Source organism: Triturus cristatus, chromosome 8, assembly GCF_964204655.1.
Source record: "Triturus cristatus chromosome 8, aTriCri1.1, whole genome shotgun sequence".
Taxonomy (NCBI): Eukaryota; Metazoa; Chordata; class Amphibia; order Caudata; family Salamandridae; genus Triturus; species Triturus cristatus.
Genome location: NC_140591.1, coordinates 1,680,279,616 through 1,680,304,916, shown reverse-complemented (window position 1 = coordinate 1,680,304,916; position 25,301 = coordinate 1,680,279,616). Strand labels below are relative to the sequence as shown.

General features: G+C 47.8%; 1 protein-coding gene across 1 annotated transcript; it reads left to right on the top strand.

Annotated features, from left to right (window-relative positions):
* The first annotated feature begins 913 nt into the window (after nucleotides 1-913).
* On the top strand, nucleotides 914-25,301 carry LOC146808591 (tyrosinase-like). Its single transcript, XM_085623615.1, has 5 exons — nucleotides 914-1,006; nucleotides 6,332-7,160; nucleotides 21,065-21,278; nucleotides 23,653-23,794; nucleotides 24,007-25,301. Exons 2-5 carry the CDS (start codon nucleotides 6,366-6,368, stop codon nucleotides 24,203-24,205), a joined length of 1,350 nt encoding a protein of 449 aa, XP_085479741.1. The 5' UTR covers nucleotides 914-1,006; nucleotides 6,332-6,365; the 3' UTR covers nucleotides 24,206-25,301.

Below are 25,301 nucleotides of genomic sequence, written 5' to 3'. Positions count from 1 at the left end.
GTCGATTGGTGAATGCCTAACTAATCTTCACATATCAACACTCTTCTTTTGGTTAATGGACCATTAGTCGAGAAGTTGATGGTGATATTTACAAATTAACTAACTAACTTAAAAATCTTAATGAAATAACCACAGACACTTGGGTAAAATTTAATGGATTTGATCTAAGTCTCAATCAGAAGTGAACGCTCATTTGTACAAATTCAAAGTACAAACTCCATCAACTTTCATGGGAGAGAAAATACATTTATCAAATATATTCAAATCACAAACTCATTCAACAACTCAATGCATTGAGAGCGATAGATGAAGAGAGAAATACATTAAAAATCATACATTTGCAACAGATATGCAAACTTTAAGATAGAATAATAATTACCAAATGGTGCAACGGGAAAACTAGGCACTACAATGACATCCTTTTTACTGCCTCCTGCTGCAGACAAGTTCCATACAGTGGAATGAGACTGTGTTGCCTGTTTTACCTGGTGACTGCTCCCAGCACTGCAATTCCAAAATATGGGTGTATTTTTCAATCTACATTTCCTGTATGTAAATGTCCCTGTCTATGAGAGCAATGAGCAAAGCAGCATTTCTTGGAAATTTTTCCTCTGTAAAAGGGCTGCTGTCGCCAGCGTGAGCAGGACGTGCAGGTTTCCACACAAAGCTACATGAGCTAAAGGTAGAATATGGAATGTCAATGACAGGGGTGTTTCCAAGTTAACTTGAGGGTGAAACAATGGTGCTGGCAGCGCCTTACCCTGCTCTTATGAAATCTGGCGTTTGCTCCAGTCACAGGGCCTGCAGGCTGCTTCCTCGCCCAATGATCTGACACAACTTCCTGGTGGAAAGCCAGTTCCACCCTATTCTTCAAGACCAGTTTCTCATGCTGTGTAGGCCCTATAAATATGAGTGCATCTGCAGACTCCAAGCACCTGCTGAAGAAGGTTGGAGATTGAGGAGGTGGCCCTTCATCGGCTCTGGATAGCTCAGCCAGAGCACAGAGGTACAGTACAGGGCAGGATTCTGTTCTTCCAGGGACCAGGATGCTAGGTCCTGAAGTGCAGTGGTGGCTGGAGTTTGTACAGGAAGCTCCATTGTGTAGCCCTTTCCTGACATTGAGCTCATAAACACAAAGGCATTGTTAGCCTGCTTATTTATTCATTTAAAGAGTTTTATATAGAATTGGCAAGACCCCAGGGTATTAGAGGGCTTTACAGATATTGTCATGGCAGTGTTCCCAAACTTAGGGGCTTATATACAAGCCCTATGTGCAGCGGGAACGTTACTTTTTGTGACTTTCTGGTGGTGCCTAGGGTTTAACCTTATCTGCAAGGCCACGTAAAGCCACCCTGCATACCTTTACATGGCCATGCGGTGTGGTTGTTTTCACGCAACACCCAAGGACTTCGGCACTGCCCCAGATTTACAATATCTCGTAAACCTGGGCCTCTCTAGAGCAGGCGTAACGAGGAGAAATGTTCACATTTACCTTGTTTTTTCCTCTTTCCACATGTAGTGCATTCTGCAGGTCATATTGAACAAGGAAAACGCCTCTTGTGATTGTTTTAGTGCAAGAAGATGTCTCTTCCTGCACAAAAACAATCCTGCCCACAACACAGACACCCTGGTACCATGATCCAAGAGTGCCTATGTTGGCGCTTGGTCAAAAATTGTTTGCCGTCGCAGGCAGAAAGGGCAGGCATGCACAGTATCTTGTAAATATCGTGCATTCCTGCCCTTTAGAATTGGCGTAGGGCAGCCCAATGGCAATTCTTTGTAAATATGCCCCTCAGAGTACAAAACGAAAGCTTGTTGAGAGTCATATCAGATCATTTCCTAGAGAGAAACAATACAGATGATATACGATCCAGGAAGAGACTCTCACTGAGTGGTAGGTGTTGGAGCCTTGTGGATTTAAGTGCCGATTGATGAGAAGAACTTTTAATTGTCTTTAGAAGCTTATGAAGGAGGGGTTTGTTCAGATGTGTACTGAGAGGGCGTTCCAGAGTCTGGGAACAGTGCCCGAGAAATAGCGTGCTAGCGCTTTTTGTTTATGTTTTTTGGGTGGGATAAGAAGTAGGGTGTTGGTGTTTCTTAGATTTCTCAACTGGCCTGCCTTTGTGAGTTTGGATGCATGGTAGACTGTTTTTTTAGTTTGGAGGACTTTGTGGGTGAGGCAGGCAGTTTTGAAACAGCATCAGGCTTTGATCGGGAGCCACTTAAGATTGTTCAGGGCGAGGGAGATGTGTTTATATACCCCAGTAATCATCCTTGCTGCTGCCTTGAGTGTGGCTCTTAAGGGATCCAAGTGTAACTTTGTGGTTCCAGTTAGGGTGGCATTTCTTAGTCCAGTCTTGAAAGAGCCATCGCGACTTTAAGAACATTTGGAGGGATGAAAGGCTTGATTTTATGTAGGAATTTTAGATTGTAAAATACACTCTTTTCAGTATTCTTTGTGTGGGTTTATGTTTAGACTCGCATCCTGGGTGATTCTTAGCGATTTGACGGAGTCAGCCAGAGTCAATTTGCAATTAAAAGTGTCAATGGTGTTTAGCCGTTCTTGGACCTGGGAGGTCTGACTCTTGTTAGAAAGGACAAGGATTTCTGTCTTGTCTTGGTAGAGCTTCAGGTGATTGTGGGATAGCCAGTTTGGGATTTTTGTGACAGTGTCATTTAATCGTCGTAAGTCCTCTAAGAAGAATATTTCTGGATAGAGCTGATTGTTATCTGCATAGAGGTGGTTTGGGATGTTAGCTTGTTTGAGTATGACGATGAGGGATACCATGTAGATATTGAAGGGTTTAGGTGAGAGGACTGAGCCTTGGGGAGCACCCCTGGATATGGCGGAAGTATTGGGGGTCAAGCTGTTTATTTGTATTTTTTGGGCGCGGTTATGTGGGTCTGACGTGAGCCGTTTCAAAATGGCACCATCTAAGCTGATTCGTTTTAGGAGCGAATCTAAAAACAGCTTGTGATCAAATGCCTCAAAGGCCGCTGATAGGTCACAGAGTGAGAGAAGGCAACTTTTATTCATATTTAAAGCAATGTGTAAGTCGTCTACAATTTTTAGGATGACTGTTTCTGTGCTACACCCTTTCCTAAAGCCTGATTGGAGTGGGTCAAGAAGATTGTTGGGGGTCAATGTGATGGTTGAGTTGGGAGAGAATGCATTTCTCAATAATTTTAGCCAGGAAAGGAAGGTTGGAGGTGGGCCTGAAGGTGTTGAGGTTACCTGTGTCAGCATGTTTTTTAAGAATTGGGAGACTTGTCCATGTTTGAGGCAATCGGGCAACCCCATTGCTTAGGCCGCTGTTTATTATCTTTGTCCATAGAGGTGTCAGGGTGTGGTCGAGGCCTGGAGAGGGTCTCTTAGGTGAGAGGAGGGCTCTGGAAATCATCATTGAGATACCCTCCTCCGTGATCTGGTTGAATGTCTCCCAGCTCCTGGGAGTTGTGAGGTATTCTGTGATTTTAATGTACTCTGGGGGCTCATGTAAAGCGGCGGCTCCTTGTGAGTCTGAGGGTATCGATGCTGTGTCAATTCTCTCCTTGGTGATTGGAGAGATTCCTGTGGATGGCCAAGTGCGCAGATCTAGGAAGAGTTAAAGCTTTGTAATTTTGTCATTGAAGAATTTAGCAAATGTTTCACCACATTCCTTAGTGACATGCAGATTATTGCCTGCTGGTTTTGAGGTTTGTTAGTTAATTATATTAAAAGGTTCTTTGTGGCATTTTATTGCCTTGTCTAGCGCTCTGAGGAAGAAAGTGGCTTTTTCTTTTACTATGTTCCTCTCTGAGCTGGTGAAGATTGGTTACGGGTGGTTTTGTTCACCAGAGCCTTTCGGCAGCTCTAAGATGTCTACTTTCAGAGTTGAAGTCTTTATTGAACCAACATCTTGCGGGAGTGTTTTGGATTGTGTTAACTTTCTCAGGAGCCGACTGGTCAAGGATGGCTGAGGCAGTTGCATTATAGTGTGCTGCGAGTGCCTCTGTTGTAAGGCGATCCGTTGGAGGGGGAAGTAGGGCCATCATTCTATCTTCCAGATCAGCCAGAGGAATCTGACTAATGTTGTGAGAAAAACACACACACACACACACACTCTCTCCACCTCTCTATCTTGAAAATACACCCCACTCTCTCTTTCCAGGAAGCAGAGACACCTCCACATGAGAGTAAACCTCTGCCTGGTTAGGGAGCTTTACATCTGAATCATTAAAGTCATTTCTTTGGGTTTACACTAACCTGTGAGCTTCCTTTGAACAGCCACATTGCACATAGGAGTGGCAAGGTAGATTGGTGGGTCCATGATCTGCTTTAGAGGTCTCTGTGCAAGTTTGGTGGGGTCACACATGCCCTTTGTTTGCCATGGTTCTCATAGGTCTCTGGTTTGGTGATAGTGTGTATCCTTCAGGTTTTGTGTAGTGGCTCCACACACTGGAAACAGTGCTGTTTGCTCAGTGGGATGTTGCTGCAACTAGCATTTCTATTCATTCCTTGTTTATATTCCCGGAGAGCTGTCCTGCTCTGATGGCGACACCCTAGACTGCTTCTTGGAGGCTGATGAGAAGCTTTGGCCACCTCTAGTGCTCCTACTGACTCTACCCTGGGGTGCTGGCACAACGTGCCATCCTCTGCTCACCTGCTGCCACCTGCTTCCCTCTTTTACCTGAGAGTCTGTCCCATACCTCGCCCTGGGACGCAAGAGGCATGTGCCAGGTATCGTGAGGAAAAAGGGAACCTACTCCTATCCTCCTCAACTGCTTCTGCCCCTGAGGAAGGGCAGCATGTGGCACGCATGCCTTATATGCACACTCACTGCACAGATTGCCGTTAGTACCACAGATCGAAGGAGTTCCCTGCCTCCCACCCCAGAGAAGTCCCTGGAGAGGGAGAAGTCCCATTGAGGTGGTATCTCTGTAAGCGCGCGCACTCCAAGCGAGGACTCCACGGCTGGCTGGAAATGTAAAAATCTATTAAACTTTGTATTGAAAACTCAGCTGTACAAAATGAGAACAGTTGCTAGGAAAAGTCAATGAGGCTGCCTGCTTCTTGCAAGCGGCAGGTGCCAAAGCAGCATTGAGGTGTGGTCTTATCTGTGAATCCCGACTGTGAAAGCAGAAGATGCGAGATGCTTCTAAACTGCAACATTCCACGATACAAGGGAACACAACTCAACAAGTATGGCCCAAATGATCTTTATCTGCACAGACTGGGAAGCTCTTGAGCAGGGCTGAGTCTGTGTTGTGTGTACTGCACTAATATTCAGTACTTCAAAGACACCTACTAAAACAGACAATGGTTAGACTGAGAAAAGGTGATCCAAGCCTAGAGAAGTTGGAGATCTCTGATGGAGAGGAGGAGATAAGCCTTGGGGTTGGACTTCACTTACCAGTGTGTTGGTGGGAATGATGAGTACAGACCACCGAGGGTCTCGATGTATCTGAGAACTGTGTATCTTCAGTGTGGGCCAGAAGATGGGCCTTTAAGTGAGGTTACAGAGGGGTGATTGGAGGGTACAAACTGGAGAGGGTCTGATGTACTTACAGCCTCAAGGAAGGAACCAGTGCTCTTTGATATGAACAAAGAGATTAGTCTGAGGGTGGGACCCAGAGTACACAGAGTGTGACAGATGCAGATCGAAGGGGGTTTCGGATCATTTAAACTTCAACAGACAAGTTTTTGAGAATACCAATAAGGAAACAGAGTGCAGGATCTGATTCCAGCTCTGAGTGAGTGGAGACTCCAAACCTGAGGATGGGATCTGAATATAGGAACCGAAACAAGGGAACAGATGCAGATATATGGAGGAAGAACAAGGCTGAAAGGCATTGAAAAATTATAGGAAGAAGATGGCAGATTTAGAGATGCTCAGTTTTCTTTGTATTTGTTCCCGCGTCTGGCTCTATGCGGAAGAACTTCGCTTCCCCTTCTGGTTCCCACCTGTTTCTTCTCATCTCAGATGTCTTCTCGACTCTTTATCCAGACTCAATTTATTCCTCACAGACTTAATTATTCAATTTTTTCTGCTGGTTTCTGATTCTCAGCACACAAGTCCATTTCCAGTTATGATGGTTAGGTGAAGTCTTACCAAAAGACGTGGGTAATTAATGCCATGAATTCAATAGAAGGAACAACTCAGGTCAAATGAAGGAAAAAGTAGGAGAACCAGGATTCTCTGCGCTGTTCCCACCGTTGGCACACTAGTTGTATTTATGAAGCTGATGCTGATGTGGCGCTAATGTCCTCTGTCATGCTCAAATAACTTTTGACATCATGCTCCCCATAGCAGGGTAACATGTAATTCATTACATTTCTTTCCCTCCTCAGACAGACCCTAGATCATCAAAGATCTGTGGAAACCATGCTGTTCTCTCTTGTGCTGTTCCCTGTGTTACTCAGTGGGGTCATGGGTCAGTTCCCCACTGCCTGCACTACTGACCAGGCCCTGAAGGACAGGCGCTGCTGCCCCAAGTGGAAGGACGGCAGCATGTGTGGGGTAAACTCAAGAAGAGGACGCTGCGGGATCATGAATCGGAGGTATTCAGAGAAGAGGAGCTTCACTCAGACAAACGATGACCGCTTAGACTGGCCCCATGAGTACTTTGACAGTGTTTGTGTCTGCAATGGGAACTACAGTGGTTTTGACTGTGGAGAATGTAAGTTTGGCATTTATGGAGACAAGTGCACTGAGAGGAAGACCCTTATCCGAAGGGACATCCGTGAGCTCTCTCGTCAAGAGAGATTGACATTTTTCAGTTATCTGAGTCTCGCCAAGTTGAAAACAAGTGCAAGATATAAAATCCTTATCAGTGGCAACAGATATGACAGAAGCACCTTCCGCTTCATAGAAGCCACTGTGTATGATGTCTTTGTCTGGATGCATGCCTACCCCGTTGCACCATTCCTAGAAAACAATGTGCTTGATGATACAGTAAACCTTGCTCATGTAGGCCCCGACTTCCTTCCATGGCATCGGTGGTACCTCCTCTTTTTCGAGAGGGAAATGCAGATTCTGACCCATGACCATGATTTTGTCCTTCCGTACTACGACTGGAGCATGGACGGACGGACATGCAGCATCTGCACGGACGACATGATGGGCAAGAGCGATTCCCAGGGGTTGCTGACTTCTACCTCGTACTTCGCCAGTTGGAAGGTAAATACACAACTCTGCCAGTTTGTTTAGAAACTTGCCATGATGTATGTGTGTGTCCATGAATGTGTGCACTGGTCTGGAAAGCAGTGAAGTCCTGTCAAATAGAAGGGGGTACAAAGTGGGGAAAACAATATATGCCTGCAATGGGATGGTTTCCTTCACTGTTGTCCGTGTGGGGGAAGCCGCCCAGTGCTCCTCCACTGCAATACACAATTGATCATATTTGAGCTCATAGGAATCTCTTGAAACTTACCTTGCATCATCAAAGAAGTGAATTGTGTGTCCATATAGCCCCACCAGTTACCATTGCTGCTCCCAGCAGTTGCTAGGAAGCCCTTTACTCTGGAGGGCAGAGGGTTACATTCTTTGGAGAAAAATGGCTCCAACATATTTAAAAATCACAAACCAAGCATCCATGATCTTAATGACCCACGCTACCCAGGGACCAGAAAACTGCAGAATATCACTCAATCAGTCAATGAATCAAACAGGATTCATAGAGCGTAGCGAATCACCCGCTACCCTATCCAGGAGCGGAGAATACAGCTGCTACGGGGCTCCGCTGAACAGCCAGGTCTTGAGTCCTTTCCTGAATTTCAGAAGAGAGGATGAGGTCTGGAGGTGAAGGGGGTGGTCGTTCCAGGCTCTCACCACAAGGCAGGAGAAGGAGCGCCCTCCACTGTTGCTTTAGCGGAAGTGTGAGAGAGAGAGGGAAGCAGAGCGCAGTTGTCCGGAGGGTTGGTGGAAGTACAGGAGGTGGTTGATGTATGCTGATCCGTGATTGTGAAAGGCCTTGTAGGTGAGGATCAGTAGATTCAATTGAGGTCTCCTCTGGAAGGGGCGCCAGTGGAGTGTCTTGAGGTGAGGGTGCTGTGGGTGTGTTCGGGGAGGGCGGGGATAAGTCTGGCAGCTGAATTCTGTATGGTCTGTAGTCTCTTCAGGAGGTGCGAGATGATTCCTACATAGAGTGCATTGCTGTAGTTCTGCCGGGTGGTGACTAGGGCTTGAGTTGCGGTTCATCTGGTGTTGACAGCGAGTAATTTACAGATCTTACAGAGTATGCGAAGGGTCGGGAAGCAGTCCGAAGATGCTGCAATTCACAAGTGCCTCTTGACCATGATTTAATTATATTAATTCCAGATTTGTAAAGCGCGACTTATCACCCCTGAGGGTATGCAGGCCCTGGGGGCCGTTGGGAAGATTTTGTCCAGAATCACATGATGCTGAGCTGAGCCGCTGCCGGCGCCAATGATCAAACTGTGAGCCATGCGCTCCGGAGTTAGCCTCTCTGGCCGCTGCACGACACCGCTCTATGGTTGTAGGAGTCCCTTGAAAGTCAACTTGTGTCACAAAGGGTGTTAATTATGTAGCGCTTTAGCTTCGCGACTTGCCACCGCTGCCTCCTGCCTTCGAGAGGCAGCCCTTTACTCTGGGAGCGGGGGATTGTGGCGTTGCTTGAAGAAAACACATGTCAAATTCACAAACCAAATGTTCACAATCTTCATGACCCACACCCCCCAGGGGCTATACAATGGAAGATTGACACTTCTAAGCACACGCAGAGCCCTGTCTTCCAGAACTGACTCTGCTTCCTCATTCTTTCCCATATGCTGATACATTTGACAGCTTCGGCTGTAAATGGTCTGGTGGAGTCTAAATCTTCCTTTGGCAAGTAGAGGTTTGAATCAACTCACCAACTTGAGCAGCAGAAAAAGATCTCCCACAAGATACCAGGAGATGATGGGCATTGGCTGAAGATCAAATCCAAGCAAAGACAGACAGGAATACATTTTATTCATTGTGAGCTACTCAAACATCTTTCGCTGAAGGATGCACATAAAATAAATGCACACTAGAGTTTCAAAAGGCTTTAATAATATACAATAAAGACCAGTTTTAGTGTAGAGTATATAAACTTTTAGTACGTAAAATAAAACAATGTATATAAATGCAATGGAAATTGGCAACATATTAGCATTCTAGGTGGAGATCTTTGGATTAAATTTACGATGGAATCCTTTATTTTCCAATGTCTAAATTAGCACCAATATCTTTAAAAAAGCTTCCTATGTGGCTTGAAGCCATACCTGCTCATGCTTCAGGCTTGTTTCAGTCTGCAGCCTGCACAGATCAAGGCCAGTCCTGGTTTATGTGAGGTTGCTCTTGTTTGGGGGAGCATGCCGATGAGGTCAGCAGACACCAGTGTGTGGCCTTGGCACAGAGGGTTGTTGAATTGATGCTGCTTCTGGGATGGTTGAAGCTTCCCTCTCCTGAAAGGCTCCCGCTCTGACTTTAAATACTATCTCGCTGCATTAGGATGAGGAAAAAGAAGCTTGTCACTCAGGATGTGAGGTTGGAAGAGAAACACGTCCTTTCCAGTGCACAGGGGACTAAGACTATTGAGTTTCTTCCTAAACAACATAGTGTGCGAATATGTGCCCTCTAAGAAGGCATCATTATACTCCAAAGACGTGTAAATGATATGACAAATATCAAACAATCCATACATTGTAAAATATACCTAAATGATAATGAGAAAAACATAATGTGTGCTTTAAGGGGATTCAAAAGCATGAATAAGGAAAGGCACGTGCCACTGCGACATTGAACTTGTCTTCATTTTCAAATGGTCAACCTCACGAGGGCCTTCTCTAATCCTGTACCTCACGAGGGCCTCCACTTATCCTGTACCTCACGAGGGCCTCCTCTTATCCTGTACCTCACGAGGTCCTTCGCTAATCCTGTACCTCATGAGGGCCTCCTCTTATCCTGTACCTCACGAGGGCCTCCTCTTATCCTGTACCTTATGAGCGCCTCCTCTAATCCTGTACCTCACGAGGGCCTCCTCTTACCCTGTACCTCATGAGGGCCTCCTCTTATCCTGTACCTCACGAGGGCCTCCTCTTATCCTGTACTTTATGAGCGCCTCCTCTAATCCTGTACCTCACGAGGGCCTCCTCTTATCCTGTACCTTATGAGCGCCTCCTCTAATCCTGTACCTCACGAGGGCCTCCTCTTATCCTGTACTTTATGAGCGCCTCCTCTTATCTTGTACCTCATGAGGGCCTCCTCTTATCCTGTACCTCACAAGGGCCTCCTCTTATCCTGTACCTCACGAGGGCCTCCTCTTACACTGAACCTCACGAGGGCCTGCTCTTATCCTGTACCTCACGAGGGCCTCCTCTTATCCTGTACGTTATGAGCGCCTCCTCTTATCCTGTACCTCATGAGGGCCTCCTCTTATCCTGTACCTCACGAGGGCCTTCTCTAATCCTGTACCTCATGAGGGCCTCCTCTTATCCTGTACCTCACGAGGACCTCCTCTTATCCTGTACCTCACGAGGGCCTCCTCTTACCCTGTACCTCACGAGGGCCTTCTCTAATCCTGTACCTCATGAGGGCCTCCTCTTATCCTGTACCTCACGAGCGCCTCCTCTTATCCTGTACCTCACGAGGGCCTTCTCTAATCCTGTACCTCACGAGGGCCTCCTCTTATCCTGTACCTCACGAGGGCCACCTCTTACCCTGTACCTCACGAGGGCCTCCTCTTATCCTGTACCTCACGAGGGCCTTCGCTAATCCTGTACCTCATGAGGGCCTCCTCTTATCCTGTACCTCACGAGGGCCTCCTCTTATCCTGTACCTTATGAGGGCCTCCTCGAATCCTGTACCTCACGAGGGCCTCCTCTTACCCTGTACCTCATGATGGCCTCCTCTTATCCTGTACCTCACGAGGGCCTCCTCTTATCCTGTACCTTATGAGCGCCTCCTCTAATCCTGTACCTCACGAGGGCCTCCTCTTATCCTGTACCTTATGAGCGCCTCCTCTAATCCTGTACCTCACGAGGGCCTCCTCTAATCCTGTACCTTATGAGCGCCTCCTCTTATCTTGTACCTCATGAGGGCCTCCTCTTATCCTGTACCTCACAAGGGCCTGCTCTTATCCTGTACCTCACGAGGGCCTCCTAAATACTGGTGGAGGGCTGACCTGTCGTGTGATGGAAGCTCTCCTGGAAAGGAGAACACGGAGGGCTGACCTGTCCTGTGATGGAAGCAGTCCTGGAGTGCATTGTCAGCTCCGTACTGCACCAAGAGAGCGAAGAGAACATGGAGGGCTGACCTGCCGTCTGATGGAAGCCGTCCTGGAGTTCATTGTCAGCTCCCTACTGCACCAAGAGAGCGAGGAGAACATGGAGGGCTGACCTGCCGTGTGATGGAAGCCGTCCTGGAAAGGAGAACATTGAGGTCTGACCTGTCGTCTGATGGAAGCAGTCCTGGAAAAGAGAACATGGAGGGCTGACCTGTCCTGCGATGGAAGCAGTCCTGGAGTTCATTGTCAGCTCCGTACTGCACCAAGAGAGTGAAGAGAACACGGAGGGCTGACCTGTCCTGTGATGGAAGCAGTCCTGGAGTTCAGTGTCAGCTCCCTACTGCACCAAGAGAGCGAAGAGAACATTGAGGGCTGACCTGTCGTCTGATAGAAGCCGTCCTGGAAAGGAGTTCAGTGTCAGCTCCCTACTGCACCAAGAGAGCGAGGAGAACATGGAGGGCTGACCTGCCGTGTGATGGAAGCCGTCCTGGAAAGGAGAACATTGAGGTCTGACCTGTCGTCTGATGGAAGCAGTCCTGGAAAGGAGAACATGGAGGGCTGACCTGTCGTGCGATGGAAGCAGTCCTGGAGTTCATTGTCAGCTCCGTACTGCACCAAGAGAGTGAAGAGAACACGGAGGGCTGACCTGTCGTGTGATGGAAGCAGTCCTGGAAAGGAGAACATTGAGGTCTGACCTGTCGTCTGATGGAAGCAGTCCTGGAAAGGAGAACATTGAGGTCTGACCTGTCGTCTGATGGAAGCAGTCCTGGAAAGGAGAACATGGAGGGCTGACCTATCGTCTGATGGAAGCAGTCCTGGAAAGGAGAACATTGAGGTCTGACCTGTCGTCTGATGGAAGCAGTCCTGGAAAGGAGAACATGGAGGGCTGACCTGTCGTCTGATGGAAGCAGTCCTGGAAAGGAGAACATTGAGGGCTGACCTGTCATGTGATGGAAGCAGTCCTGGAAAGGAGTTCAATGTCAGCTCCCTACTGCACCAAGAGAGCAAGGAGAACATTGAGGTCTGACCGGGAGTTCAAGCTGCAAGATTGGAAGGCCAACTCTGTCTGCGTAGCTGCCTGAGCCATGCCATTATTGCGTTTGAGGGCCCTCTAAACCCAAGGTCTAGCCATAGTTAATTTCACAAGCAGGACAAGGCTTGCTCCACTCTGTGTTGTCTCTGGGTGGGAAATTATGCTCCGACCCGAATGGCTACAATGAACGCAGTAAGAATGGGGTGGTAACAATTGTTTCTGTGGTGCTGTCCACCTGGCATGGACTATGAATGCAATCTGAGCCTCACCCTGCATGTGAAGTATCTATATCGACTCGTGCGTGCAGCACAGCTGCACTGCTCCTTGAAGAAGGAGCTGCATACTCACCCTTTCCTGCAGGCCTGGATTAAACATGACGGTCTACCGAAACTCTGCATGCCTGGTGCACTGAAGACCTTGCATGCATGGAAGGCCCCATCCAGTCCATGTAGTCCCAGTACACGGGCAGAGAGTGCCAAGTAGCCGCCATACACCAAGGACCAGCTGAAGCACTACCCAAAACCACCCTTGCACAAGTGAAGTTGAGCTGAGAGGTAACTCAGCCTGGCAAGCACCCTCCTTCCCTTTGCTGAGAGATAAATCTTGGTCAGCCCCTCCACTTGTCCTTTCCCGGTGCCACTGAGCTCCTCATGGCTCAAGCCCATCTTATCCTTTGGCCTCGGTGGCTGAGGACCATGCATGTTTTGTTTTCGACATATGTTTCCATATTATGGTGATCAGAGGTTTAGAAGGGATGGGATCATTTAAACATTAGGAGGTGCTACACAATCCCACAAAGTCATAGGAGTCCATGACATCCACACCCCTGCCAGAGAGCTGCCTACCCCTCCCTGGTGGGGATCTCCTGTCAGAGGACTGCCTACCCCTCCCTGGTGGGGATCGCCCTACCAGAGATCAGCCACATACCCCTTCTCTGGTGGGAATTTCCCTGCCAGAGGGCTGTTTACCCCTCCCTGGTGGGGATCTCCCTGCCATAGGGCTGCTTACCCCAACCTGGAGGGGATCTTCCTTTCAGAGGGCTACCTACCACTCCCTAGTGGGGATTGCCCAACCAGAGTTCTGCCTACCCCTCCCTAGTGGGGATCTCCTGCCAGAGGGCTGCCCACCCCTCCCTAGTGGGAATCTCCCTCCCGAGGGCTGCCTACCCTTCCCTGGAGGGGATCTCCCTGCCAGAGGGCTGCCTACCCCTCCCAGGTGGGGATCGCCCTACCAAAGGGCTGCTTACCCCAACCTGGAGGGATCTTCCTTTCAGAGGGCTGCCTACCCTTCCCTGGTGGGGATTGCCCTACCAGAGTGCTGCCTACCCCTCCCTAGTGGGATTCTCCCTCCGGAGGGCTGCCTACCCTTCCCTGGAGGGGATCTCCCTGCCAGAGGGCTGCCTACCCCTCCCAGGTGGGGATCGCCCTTCCAGAGGGCTGCCTACCCATTCCTGATGGGGATCCCCCTGCCAGAGGACTGCCTACCCTTCACTGGTGGAGATCACCCTGCCAGAGGGCTGCCTACCCTTACCTGGGGGGTTCTCCCTGCCAGAGGGCTGCCTACCCTTACCTGGGGGGGTTCTCCCTGCCAGAGGGCTGCCTACCCCTCCCTGATGGGGATTTCCCTGCCAGATGGCTGCCTACCCCTCCCTGGGGGATCTCCTTGCAAGAGGGCTGCCTACCCCTCCCTGGTTGGGATCACCCTGGCAGAGGGCTGCCTACCCCTCCCTGGTGTTGATCACCCTGGCAGAGGACTGCCTACCCCTCCCTGGGGGGATCTCCTTGCAAGAGGGCTGCCTACCCCAACCTGGTTGGGATCTCCATGGGATGCCTACCCCTCCTTAGTGGGGATCTCCCTGCCAGAGGACTGCCTACCCCTCCCTGGTGGTGATCACCCTGGCAGAGGACTGCCTACCCCTCCCTAGTGGGATCTCCCTGCCAGAGGACTGCCTACCCCTCCCTGGTGGGGATCTCCCTGTGAGAGCACTGCCTACCCCTCCCTGGTGGGGATCACCCTGTCTTCAGTCCATCCGCTGCACCTGCAGAGGCAAAGAAGATGAAGCAATGTACAGAGCTCCTCCAGGTTTTCTTGATCCCGCCTAGCATGGGTTTTTGTTTTAGTGAAAGCAGGAGGTTGTTTCATCCAGCTAAAAAAGACATGAACCTGCCATGAAGAGACTATGTTCCGGAGCACCGATGCATTGTAAACTTTCCCTTCACAGGGTACCAAGTTGACATAGGGGCCTAAAATTAGGCACAGAACTCTGCGTGTAACTGAAAATCATGGGTCTCCTGTCTCTAATTCCTCAATGCCCTTTCTTGGCACATTTGAAATCAAAACAGTCGGTCATGCAAACACATGAGGTTGCTCAATGATTTCAATAAGCCCACAAGGACTGGTGATCATAGGATGATGGACTTTGTGGCCCTGTTTTTTATAAGATCACCAAAAGAGCTGCAGGGAGTGTAGTGTCCTCACCTGCCCTGGAACATGCAAGCAGATTAAGCCGCACACAGGAGCTGCGGTTTGACATGTCTTTATTCTTGACCTCTTTGATAAGTTACCCTTTACGGCATAACTCCCAAACCACACCCTAGCACTCACCCTGCATATCACGTAGCTCCTCTTCACAGTCCGCCCTGAACCACTAGGATCCTGGTGCATATAGTGTCAATACGCTGCAGCTCTCCCTTTGTTGAATTAAAAGTGGCAGGCATCACTCAAGTCACATCTCCTGAATCGGTTTTCGAGGAGCTTTCTAGTTTTCTGGCTTGGGTGATCCCAGGTGATCGAGGCCCACCCTCAACAGGCAACAGAGGCACGGGCTCAGGAGACAAACCTGAAGGTGGGGTCACCTCCAAAGTAGTTTCAGGAGCTGACGAGTGTGGAGGTAGGTGTCTAAGGTATGATTTGTCCCAAGTGATGAACTTCCCAAGATGATGTGCTGTCATCACATGTCCCTTGCACGAGATCACCAGTAAAGGATCAGTGGCAAATGAGGTGTCCGTCTTTTGTTTCAGTCTCAACTTTACCAGTACCCAGTTTTCTTTGCCCAAGACTGTTTTGTTGCACATAGCTTATTTCAAGTTGATTCCTTGCATGGACACTCAAGCCTTTCTATGGCTTTGTCATGAGTTGTTGATGACAGCTTTTCTACCCAAGGGACATGTGAATATTCGTCTATGACTACCATTAGATGTTGTCCACTTCCTAGTGGTACGAAGCAGTCAACTGCAATTGTCTCCCAGGCATGAGCATGAAGGTCAGAGATTGTCATTGGGTGCTGACTGCTGAGTCACCTTGGGCAACAGGCAATTGCAGATGTGTCCTGTTTTCAATTCCTTTTCTACTCGCTCATCTAATCGAGGGAACCACACTCTAAGTGCCCATTTGGAGGCTACAAGGAAACAGTGTTTTTCATGAGCTAACTGTGTCCCGCTGCCTCCGGCTCTCAGGTATCATGATCCTTGAGCCTCTCAGTATTATGACTTCTTGTGTGGCTGCTAGCTCATCCTGTACATTTTGATCTTTGGAAGTCAGTGTCATCAGCCAGAGGCTGTGTGTCTTGGCTTTATGAGTGTGTCTCAATTAGTTCTTTGACAACCATCATATCTTTGTCTTTATTGGTGGCAGCAATGATTTGATCCACAGACAGAGCGTGACAGACCTCACAATAAAATTGAGATATTCAGCCATCTTGGTTGTTGAGCTAGGACGATGAAGCAGTGAAAAGTAATCTGCTGAGCCCTGATCCTTCCGGGTTTGTGCACAGTTTCATCATTGTACTCTTGCAGCCTCAACCCACACCTTTCAATGTGAGGGAGCATCTTAGCCTTCGGGTTTCCAAAAATAGTGGACCATGAGGAAAATGAATCATTTTCCTTACGGAAATACATAAAAAATTTCTGAGGCCCACACCACAGTCAGACTCTCCTTCTCAGATTGAGAGTAGGCATATTCTGTTTCAGATTCGCTTTGACTGGCACAGACTAAAATGCATCTCTGAGCATTTGGGTGGCAGCTATGTTGAGCAAAAATGGTCTCAGCCCACCGGGCTTGCATCTACTGTGAAAACAGTGTGTAGCCTGGGGTCGAAGTGGGCCATTTCAGCTGCATTCTCAATTGTGTGTTTTATTTCTTTGAAAATTTGATCGCACTCAGGAGACCACTGAAAAGGAACATTCCACTTTTCCAAGTCTCTCAAGGGGCACTAACTGTGGCAAAATTATGAATGTATTATGAGCAATAATGCCCAAGCCTAGAATGGATTGCAGCATGCTAGCATCTTAGGGAGGGAAAGTGGATGACGGTGTTTCTGCCTTATCTGGTTTAGTTTGTTTTTGTGGAATTCACATTTTGCTGCATTCAAAGTGAGGCCTTCATCAGCAGATAACTGCCACATTTGAGTAAGGGATTTGTTGTGTTCTCTTTGAGTGCTTCCAAAACCCGGTATGTTGTCACTGTAATTGAAAGCATGTGTAACAGCTTGAACTACTCTGTGAATACAATTCTGAAATATCTTAGCAGCCAAAGATACTCCAAAGTTTAGTCGCTTATATCTGAACAAACCAACATGAGTGGGAACATTGGTAAAATAGCTGCAGTTCTCTTCTAGCTCACGTTTGTGATGCCCTTTCTTTAGGTCAAGACGGGAAAAGACTTTAGGTCCATTCAGTTGCATGATAACATCTGCCACACGACGAACAGAGTGTCTCTCCCTCTCAATGGCTTTGTTTGGCTTGTGCATATTCACAGAGTTCCAATACTGTCTTTCTTTGGTATTACTTCTAAGGGCGAAACCCAAGGTGTGGGCCTGTGGAACGTTCAATGATGTCATGTTTTAAAGTGTTGCCAACTCTGCAAATGAAAAGCGGCTGTACCCTGCTACTTAGCAACAGGACGTACATCTTTGTTGATGTTAAGCTGCACTTTTATTTTGTAACGTTTTCCCAAGCCATTAAACAAAAATTAAAATTGCCTCATCTACTTAACACGCAGATCTCAATATACATCACCGCCGGAGACTTCTTGGACCACTCACAATGTGGTTTCCGAGAGGGCCATGGGACAGAGACTGCATTGAACATGGCAGTAGAGGAGCTCAGAAGAACTCTGGATGCAGGAAAGAAGGCCACCTTGATCTTGTTGGATCTCTCGGCGGCCTTCGACACTGTTAACCATACGATCTTAATTGGTAAACTAGCGGAGCTGGGATTCCAAGATAATGCCATTACCCTACTGTCTTCATATTTAGCAGACAGATCCTTTGTAGTAGAAGTAGATGAATCGGCATCTACATCCTTCTTGCTGCCATGTGGGGGGCCACAGGGGTCATCCTTGAGCCCCACACTGTTTAATATATATGTGACCCCTCTGGCAGCGATCATCAGGCAATGTGGCTTCTAGGTGATATCATATGGCGATGACACCCAGGTGGTGGTATCAGTCTCAAATAACATCGAAGAGACAGCCAATCAATTTAATATCTGCATGTCACAGATAAACGCATGGATGCAGAAGAACTGCCTTAAATTGAACGGTGAAAAAAACGAGGTGCTGCTATTAGGGGCAAACACCTCCTTCTGGTCTCCAAGATAGTGGCCGGTTGATATGGGTGAATGCCCAACTCCAGTCCCGAAGGTTAGAAACCTGGGGGTAGTATTCGATGAAAGACTGACATTTGAAGTTCAGGTCAACAAGCTCGCCTCCACTTTTTGGGGTATCTTGAAAATGATCAGGAAAATCAGCCCTTTCATCCCCAAGGATGCATTGAAGACACTGGTCACAGCACTGGCCCTTTCGGGACTGGATTACGGCAACGCCCTATATGTGGGGTTACAGTCTCAACTCTTACTGAAGCTTCAGCGAATGCAGAACGCAGCAGCGAGATTAAATCTAGGCATCCCCAAATACGAACCAATTTCTCACTGGTTGAGAGACCTCCACTGGCTTCCAGTGGAAAAGAGAATTACATTCAAGTCACAGTGCCTAGCATATAAGGCTCTACAGGGCAGAGGACCTTTGTATCTGAGAACACATCTCCAAAGATATACACCAACCAGAAATCTAAGGTCAGGTCACTCTAAACTACTGTCAAGCCCCAGGTACAAGCAGGCCCGTTGGGGGAGCAGAAGCTTCCTGTTAGGGACAGCGAAAACCTGGAACCGTCTACCGATTCAGATAACGAACAGCACATCACTCATTTCATTTAGAAAGCTATTGAAAACTTGGTTATTCGCCAACTGAAACGCCAAAATTCCCAGGGCTGCCAAAAGTTCAGTACTCCTGCCTACTCTAGCGCCAAGACGCCCTTGGGAATACGTTGCGCTTTACAAGTCTGTAAATCAAATCAAATCAAATCATTATATCAGGCTGACCACAGATGTTATAGTTGAGGGATATTAACCCCATGTCAGCCGCAGAGGCACAACTATGTAAGCATACAGTAGATGAGGTTCCTTGTAGAACATGAATGGTGGCTCACAGTGACGTTGTTTTGTGTTGCATTGCCACAGTTAGCGATACTTGTCTTTGTAGCGGCTTTGTGTCTGAAATAGTGAGGAGGGCACAATCGAGAGGCTGTTGAACTTTTCCACTGACATGATATTAATCAGCACCCCCTGTCAATTTTGAACATTATGGGGTGACCGTTTACATTCTATGTAATTCTGGGACAGTGTCAGAAAGAAGTGTGGCATTTTGTTTGGTGAAACTTTTCCTAGACTTAGGTCTTCTGCACAAGTAGCGAACCCCACATGTGCAAGTCGTATTTTGGCAAAAATCATCAGCAAACACCCAATCCTCTTCACTAGTCCTTGCTAGTGACGCTGAATAACCATTATATGTGAACTTGATGGCGATTGACTTTCTTGGCCTCTGCTTGGAGCAGTTGATGCTGCTTTTTGGTTTTGTGGGTAGGAAAGAGTGTTTGCGGCTCACTCTCAAATCCATATTTTCTTTTTGTTCTGACGAACTTGACTTTTCTTTAGCTCCACACACAGTTTGGAAATGATTTTCTTTCCCTCAGCCTTTACAGACTTGTGCTATAGATGGGCATTTGCCTTCATGGGGAAATTAAAGTCCACATTGGAAGCTCAGTTCTTGTGTTCTTCGAGGATGTGCATACATTTTATGCTTGTGCTTAAATTTCATGATTTCTTCGTCAGTAAAGCCACAGACTTTGCAGTGTTTAATACGTGCGTCAAGTCTTTCAACAAGCCCATAACAGGCTCATCCATGGTTTCACCAGACTGCTGCAGTACCTTATTGAAAACATAACTTTCATAGTCAACATTCAGCATTGGATTGAACTGCGCTTCCTGCGCTGCTTTTATTTTTAGGTACGATGTTGCATCAGTCTGTGAAACTTTCTTAAGCACTCCTTGAGGACTTCTTTAACTCCATCACCTGCGAGGTTTTTAAAAATATGTAATGATTTTCCTATCATCCTTCTCCTCAAGAACATCTATAAAGCAGTCAAATGTTTCAATCCACACAGTCCACCTGGCACCAATGTTTTGTTTCTTGGCTGTGTCGGAAGGTGATGGTGGCGTGACGAATACTGCTTCATTGTATTTCACGCTTCCTTCTGCCGCAATTGTGGTACCAAGTGTCTTTCAACTGATAACTATGCAGGGTGACTCAAACATCTTCAGCAAGTAGCAGCCACGTGCAGAAATGTGTTGCAGTACACTCCAATCACTTATGAATGTGCATAGATGCGTCAATTTCCTTGCACCAGCGTCAGATTTCCTTGCGCCACCGTGGATGCACAGTATTTACAATACAGTGCTTCATGGCGCAAGGGTTAAAAGATGCGTCAGAAATTCTGATGTATCTGTTGGCCCAACACTCACGCATTGTTGGAGTTGTGTCACAAGCAGAACGTAACTCCAACAATGTATTTTGAGTCGTATTCCCACTACACTGTGTCACTCCTTACGCCTGCTTCAAGCAGGCATAACGTTTTGACGCAGTGGCATCCTAAAAGTGGTGCAGTGAAATCTTGTAGATTTCACTGCGTCACTTTTACGAGGCTTTCCTGCGTGGGAACGCCCCCCTGCATACATTATACCTGACGCAGGTATAATGTGACGCAGGGCTTTACAATGACGCCGCCGTTGCATCGCAAAAAGTGACCCAATGGCAGTGCTAGGAGGCACAAGGGACTTGTAAATCTGTCCCTCTATGTTCAGGGCACAGCATCTCTGCGGGCAACCTGACTAGTGGTATTGGTGGGTGGTTTTTAACACTGTCCTCTGCAGGCCCTCTGATGGCTTCTGTGGCCATGTATGGGCTGGAACATGGCTTTCATTCCAATTACATCGGGTGCAGAATGCTTTGCATCAATTCTGGACATGTGCCATGCACAAGCAGTTTGCAGTACCATTGAAAACTCTTGCAGTCTTGCCATCCCCAGGCACGCACCTCCTACTTGTCACCAGATGTAGCGTCTTCCTCAGCCCTACATGGGAGCTTCGGTTGAGCATTTCTATATTCTTCAACCTCCATTCGCACTCTACCCATTACTACATGCTTCCCAAACCACACCGTAACACCTCTCCTGCATGTCATGCAGTTCCTGTTCAGAGTGCGCCCAGAACCAGCAGGGTCCCAGTGTTCATAGCATCAATGTGCTGGAGGAACCAGTCTTTGGGTGGAGGCATTTTATAGCATGTACAAAGTAAACTGAGTTCTGAAATGGGCTGCCTCGGGCAATACAGCCCTCTCTTTTTATGACTTTCCAGCTTCTAACTTCTCTTCCTTCCATACCATTTCCAGAGCATATGCAGCGGGTTTCCCTACCCTGAAAAGTATTGCACAATCGCAGAAGATAAGTGCAGGTTTGAGCCTATATACAGAAGCCCTGGTGTAGACCCCGCCGCCAGTCAGCTGCCCTCTGCTCAGCAGGTGCAGGATGTACTACAGTGGAAGGACTACGACACACCTCCGTTCACCTTCAGGGCCAGGCGCAGCTTCCGCAACTGTCTGGAAGGTAGGTGCCTGACGCTCTTTCACGAGTACCTCGGTTGTGTGTGAAGTCTCTCTTCTTCTTGCACGGATCTCTTCGGAGGGTGGACTGATGGAGGAGGTGGCCTGAAGCCACATGTTTGAGTCTTTCCTGGTTTCTTCGGAGTGAATGTTGTGAACGGATTTAAAGTGCATCAGATCTCAGGTGTCAGTCAGCAGCTGACCCCGGAACCTGAGGCATAACTCACAGCTGCACCGGAGGACACTGTGGAGTATGATTGGCTGAGGAGACAGGTCCAAGTGCTGCAGACAATCAGGCATAACTCACAGGTGCACCGGAGGACACTCCGGAGCATGATTGGCTGAGGAGACAGGTCCAAGTGCTGCAGACAATCAGGCATAACTCACAACTGCACCGGAGGACACTCCGGAGCCTGATTGGCTGAGGAGACAGGTCCAAGTGCTGCAGCCAATCAGGCATAACTCACAGGTGCACCGGAGGACACTCCGGAGCATGATTGGCTGAGGAGACAGGTCCAAGTGCTGCAGACAATCAGGCATAACTCACAACTGCACCGGAGGACACTCCGGAGCATGATTGGCTGAGGAGACAGGTCCAAGTGCTGCAGCCAATCAGGCATAACTCACAGCTGCACCGGAGGACACTGTGGAGTATGATTGGCTGAGGAGACAGGTCCAAGTGTTGCAGCCAATCAGGCATAACTCACTGCTGTAACCGGAGGACACTCCGGAGCATGATTGGCTAAGGAGACATGTCCAAGTGCTGCAGCCAATCAGGCATAACTCACAACTGCACCGGAGGACACTCCGGAGCATGATTGGCTGAGGAGACAGGTCCAAGTGCTGCAGCCAATCAGGCATAACTCACAGCTGCACCGGAGGACACTCCGGAGCATGATTGGCTGAGGAGACAGGTCCAAGTGCTGCAGCCAATCAGGCATAACTCACAGCTGCACCGGCGGACACTCCGGAGCATGATTGGCTGAGGAGACAGGTCCAAGTGCTGCAGCCAATCAGGCATAACTCACAGCTGCACCGGAGGACACTCCGGAGCATGATTGGCTGAGGAGGCACCTGCACCAAAGGAAACTCCGGAGCATGATTGGCTGAGGAGGCAGCTGCACCGGAGGACACTCTGGAGCATGATTGGCTGTAGAGGTTGAAGCATGCTTCACTGCTCTACCTAAAGGCACCTCTTGGAGCAATAGAAGGGAAGGAGAGGGACAAGCCCTGATTTGGTACTAACTATGGACCCAGGATGCAGAAAAGATAGACAGAACTAGAATTGTGGATTTCAAGCTCAATAACCACCCGTATGGGAAACAGGGACAATGTCACAGCTCCTGCTAAAAAACACACAACCTTATACTTCAATCTGTGCAATAATTGAAGCACCAGTAAAGAATCAATAACACAGGCGGGCAAAGATCTCGACTGATGACCCACACCATCGGCCACAGTCTTTTTCAGTCTCTCCCTGGGTCAATGCCATGCACTCTAGGGCTGTGCGACATTATCATTAGAGCTGTGTGAGGTCACAAGTGGCCTTTTAACTTATTGAACATTCCTAAAATCGAATGGTCCCCACTTCCATCAGGCAGGGTCTTTGTGGCAGAAATTATGATTAAATGACTCATAAATCAGGCGAATGGCTTCTTCGAGCTGCGGCAAACAGCAAATTAGTTACCAATGTAAGGGGCATATTATCAAGGGGCGGCGATAACATTATAGCTGCTTTAGAGCTCGTTTTCCGGCGAAAAGCAGCAATAATTTTATCGCATTATCAACAAGGACACGCTAGCGCGTGTTTCTTTGCCTTAGCGCCCATTGTCAGCACGCCTCGCATCACATCATTAATGAGATGCAAAGGAGGCGTGCCTGACAAATCTCCATGGGAAAATATCGCAAACCCAAATTCGTGATATTATCAACGAGGGGTAGCGATATTTGAAATCACGTTAACTATGCCTTAATGCAGGAATTTAATGTCTGTGAAATTCCTCACTAAGGCATACCTAACATTGGAGGTGAATTGTGGGACTAAGTCCACAGGGCCTTATCATCAAGTTATCTACGTTTTCCATGGAACATCTCTGGAAAACTAGCAATGTTCCATGGAAATCCCCGCCATCGCTGGAATATTTATTGCCATAGCGCTAAGCCTTGATAATACAGCGCTAGCTTGGCGATATATTCCAGCAATGGCCCGTGATAATTTAAGCGCGCTAAGCGCGCTCAGCGATAATTATCGCTGGGGCTTGATAATATGCCCCTTAGTATTTTATTTCTTGCTCCCTCTTCCTCCTCATGAGTCGGTGTGTTCTATATGTTCCTCATCATGTCTTATTAAAGGGTCCCTCACATTCTTCTGTTCACAGGCTTTGCCAATCCAACCACTGGGAACGCAAGCTTCCTGAGCTTACACAACATGTTCCATGTGTACATGGGTGGAACCATGTCCCAGAGCACCCTCGCTAGCAACGACCCCATCTTTCTTGTACACCACACCTTCATCGACAAGTAAGTCACAATCAGTAGTTTAAAAATGTCTGGACGACTGGTAGAACAATACACATGTTACAGCTATTAAGTAAAAGTGATGAAAGCGAATCAGGCAGCGGTGGAGGGGGCACATTGACAAGCCTCCAACTCCCTCCTCCATCTCAGTGCTAGGTCTTCTAATGAGTGAATGCATCTTTCCCTGCTAACGACTCAATCTTATGTTTCTGCAGAATCTTTGACCGGTGGTTGGTGAAGTACAACGGCAGCAGTGAAGTGTACCCCGAGAACAATGTAACTGGGCATGGCCGTAACGAGTACATCGTACCCTCTATGCCACTAGCAATGATTAAGGACTATGTGAGGAAAGCGTCAATATTTGGATACAAATATTCTGACTATCGCCCTCTTTCTAATAACCTTTCAATTTAAAAATGGCAAGCATAGGGCAGTATAGACAAGAACTTCCAGGGGTCCCTCCATGGAGGAGGCGGGGGTTGTTTAAGAGCATAAGAGAGACATAGGGCACATTTGGTATCAGGCAGTGGTTTGGTTTGACAGCAGCAGAGCAATTAATCCAGAGGGTTAGAAGGTGAGGACAACACCTACCAGTGGACCAATCATTCCACCTCCAACCATCCTACTTAACATAGGAGACCCCTCTCATGTGAATTCCTCACATGTCCACGTATCATGACCTCAGAACTCCTGCCCTCTTTGGATCTGCACTTGATGGGAGTTTCTTTCTACCAATTCTCTGCTTGGTCCTGTGATAAAAAGATCTACCTCATCACCTGCTCTTACCTCAGGTCCTGCTTCTACCCACAGGGGAAGGGAGTCCCAGACCATTAGTCACTCTATCAGGGACCAACACATCCTCTTTCATGGGCATCCTGCTCTCATCAGGTAGTAGAGGGGCCTCCCTTCCAAGACATCCACACTCTCTTGAGAGGACTCCTTGCCACCCGGAGATGCAACTCACAATGAATGAGGTTTAACACTTATTATTGAAACTTACAATCAGAGTCCTGCAAGCTGACATGGGCTCCCTGGCGCAGAGGATCTCAGGGTGACTCAATAGCACTTGCCATCTTCAGTAGGAGCTGCAATTCATTCAACCATGTGTTTCGTGGCTCTAGCAGTTGCCAATTCACGCTCACCACCACCTTCCAAGCTCCGTGCCAGAGGGTCATCTTTAACAAGGTGCACTGACAAAGATCTAAAACGCACTTGGAGTCTGTGTCATAAATGATCCTCGTTTACTGAGCTTTAAAAGGCACTTCTCAGCGCCTCCTTCTGCACACGCCCTTGATAGCCCTTCCTTCTGGTGTAAAGTAATATAACGTGAAGCTATATTTGACTCACTCAACCTGTACATTTTGTCTCTTCAATTAACTAGCATTTGTAAAGTTATCGTATCATATTGCATTTATTGTTGCTGTATTTATATATATTGTATGGTGTAATGTCATTTCCCGCTTGATTAAGTATCATTAATTTAATCAATAAATGACTACATCTAATATGA

Excerpts from the sequence above, each read along its gene's own strand:
- LOC146808591 (XM_085623615.1), top strand. The coding sequence starts at position 6,366 with ATGCTGTTCTCTCTTGTGCTGTTCCCTGTGTTACTCAGTGGGGTCATG. Across the intron at positions 7,161-21,064 it reads CGTACTTCGCCAGTTGGAAG|AGCATATGCAGCGGGTTTCC; the intron begins GTAAATACACAA and ends TACCATTTCCAG. Across the intron at positions 21,279-23,652 it reads CTTCCGCAACTGTCTGGAAG|GCTTTGCCAATCCAACCACT; the intron begins GTAGGTGCCTGA and ends TTCTGTTCACAG.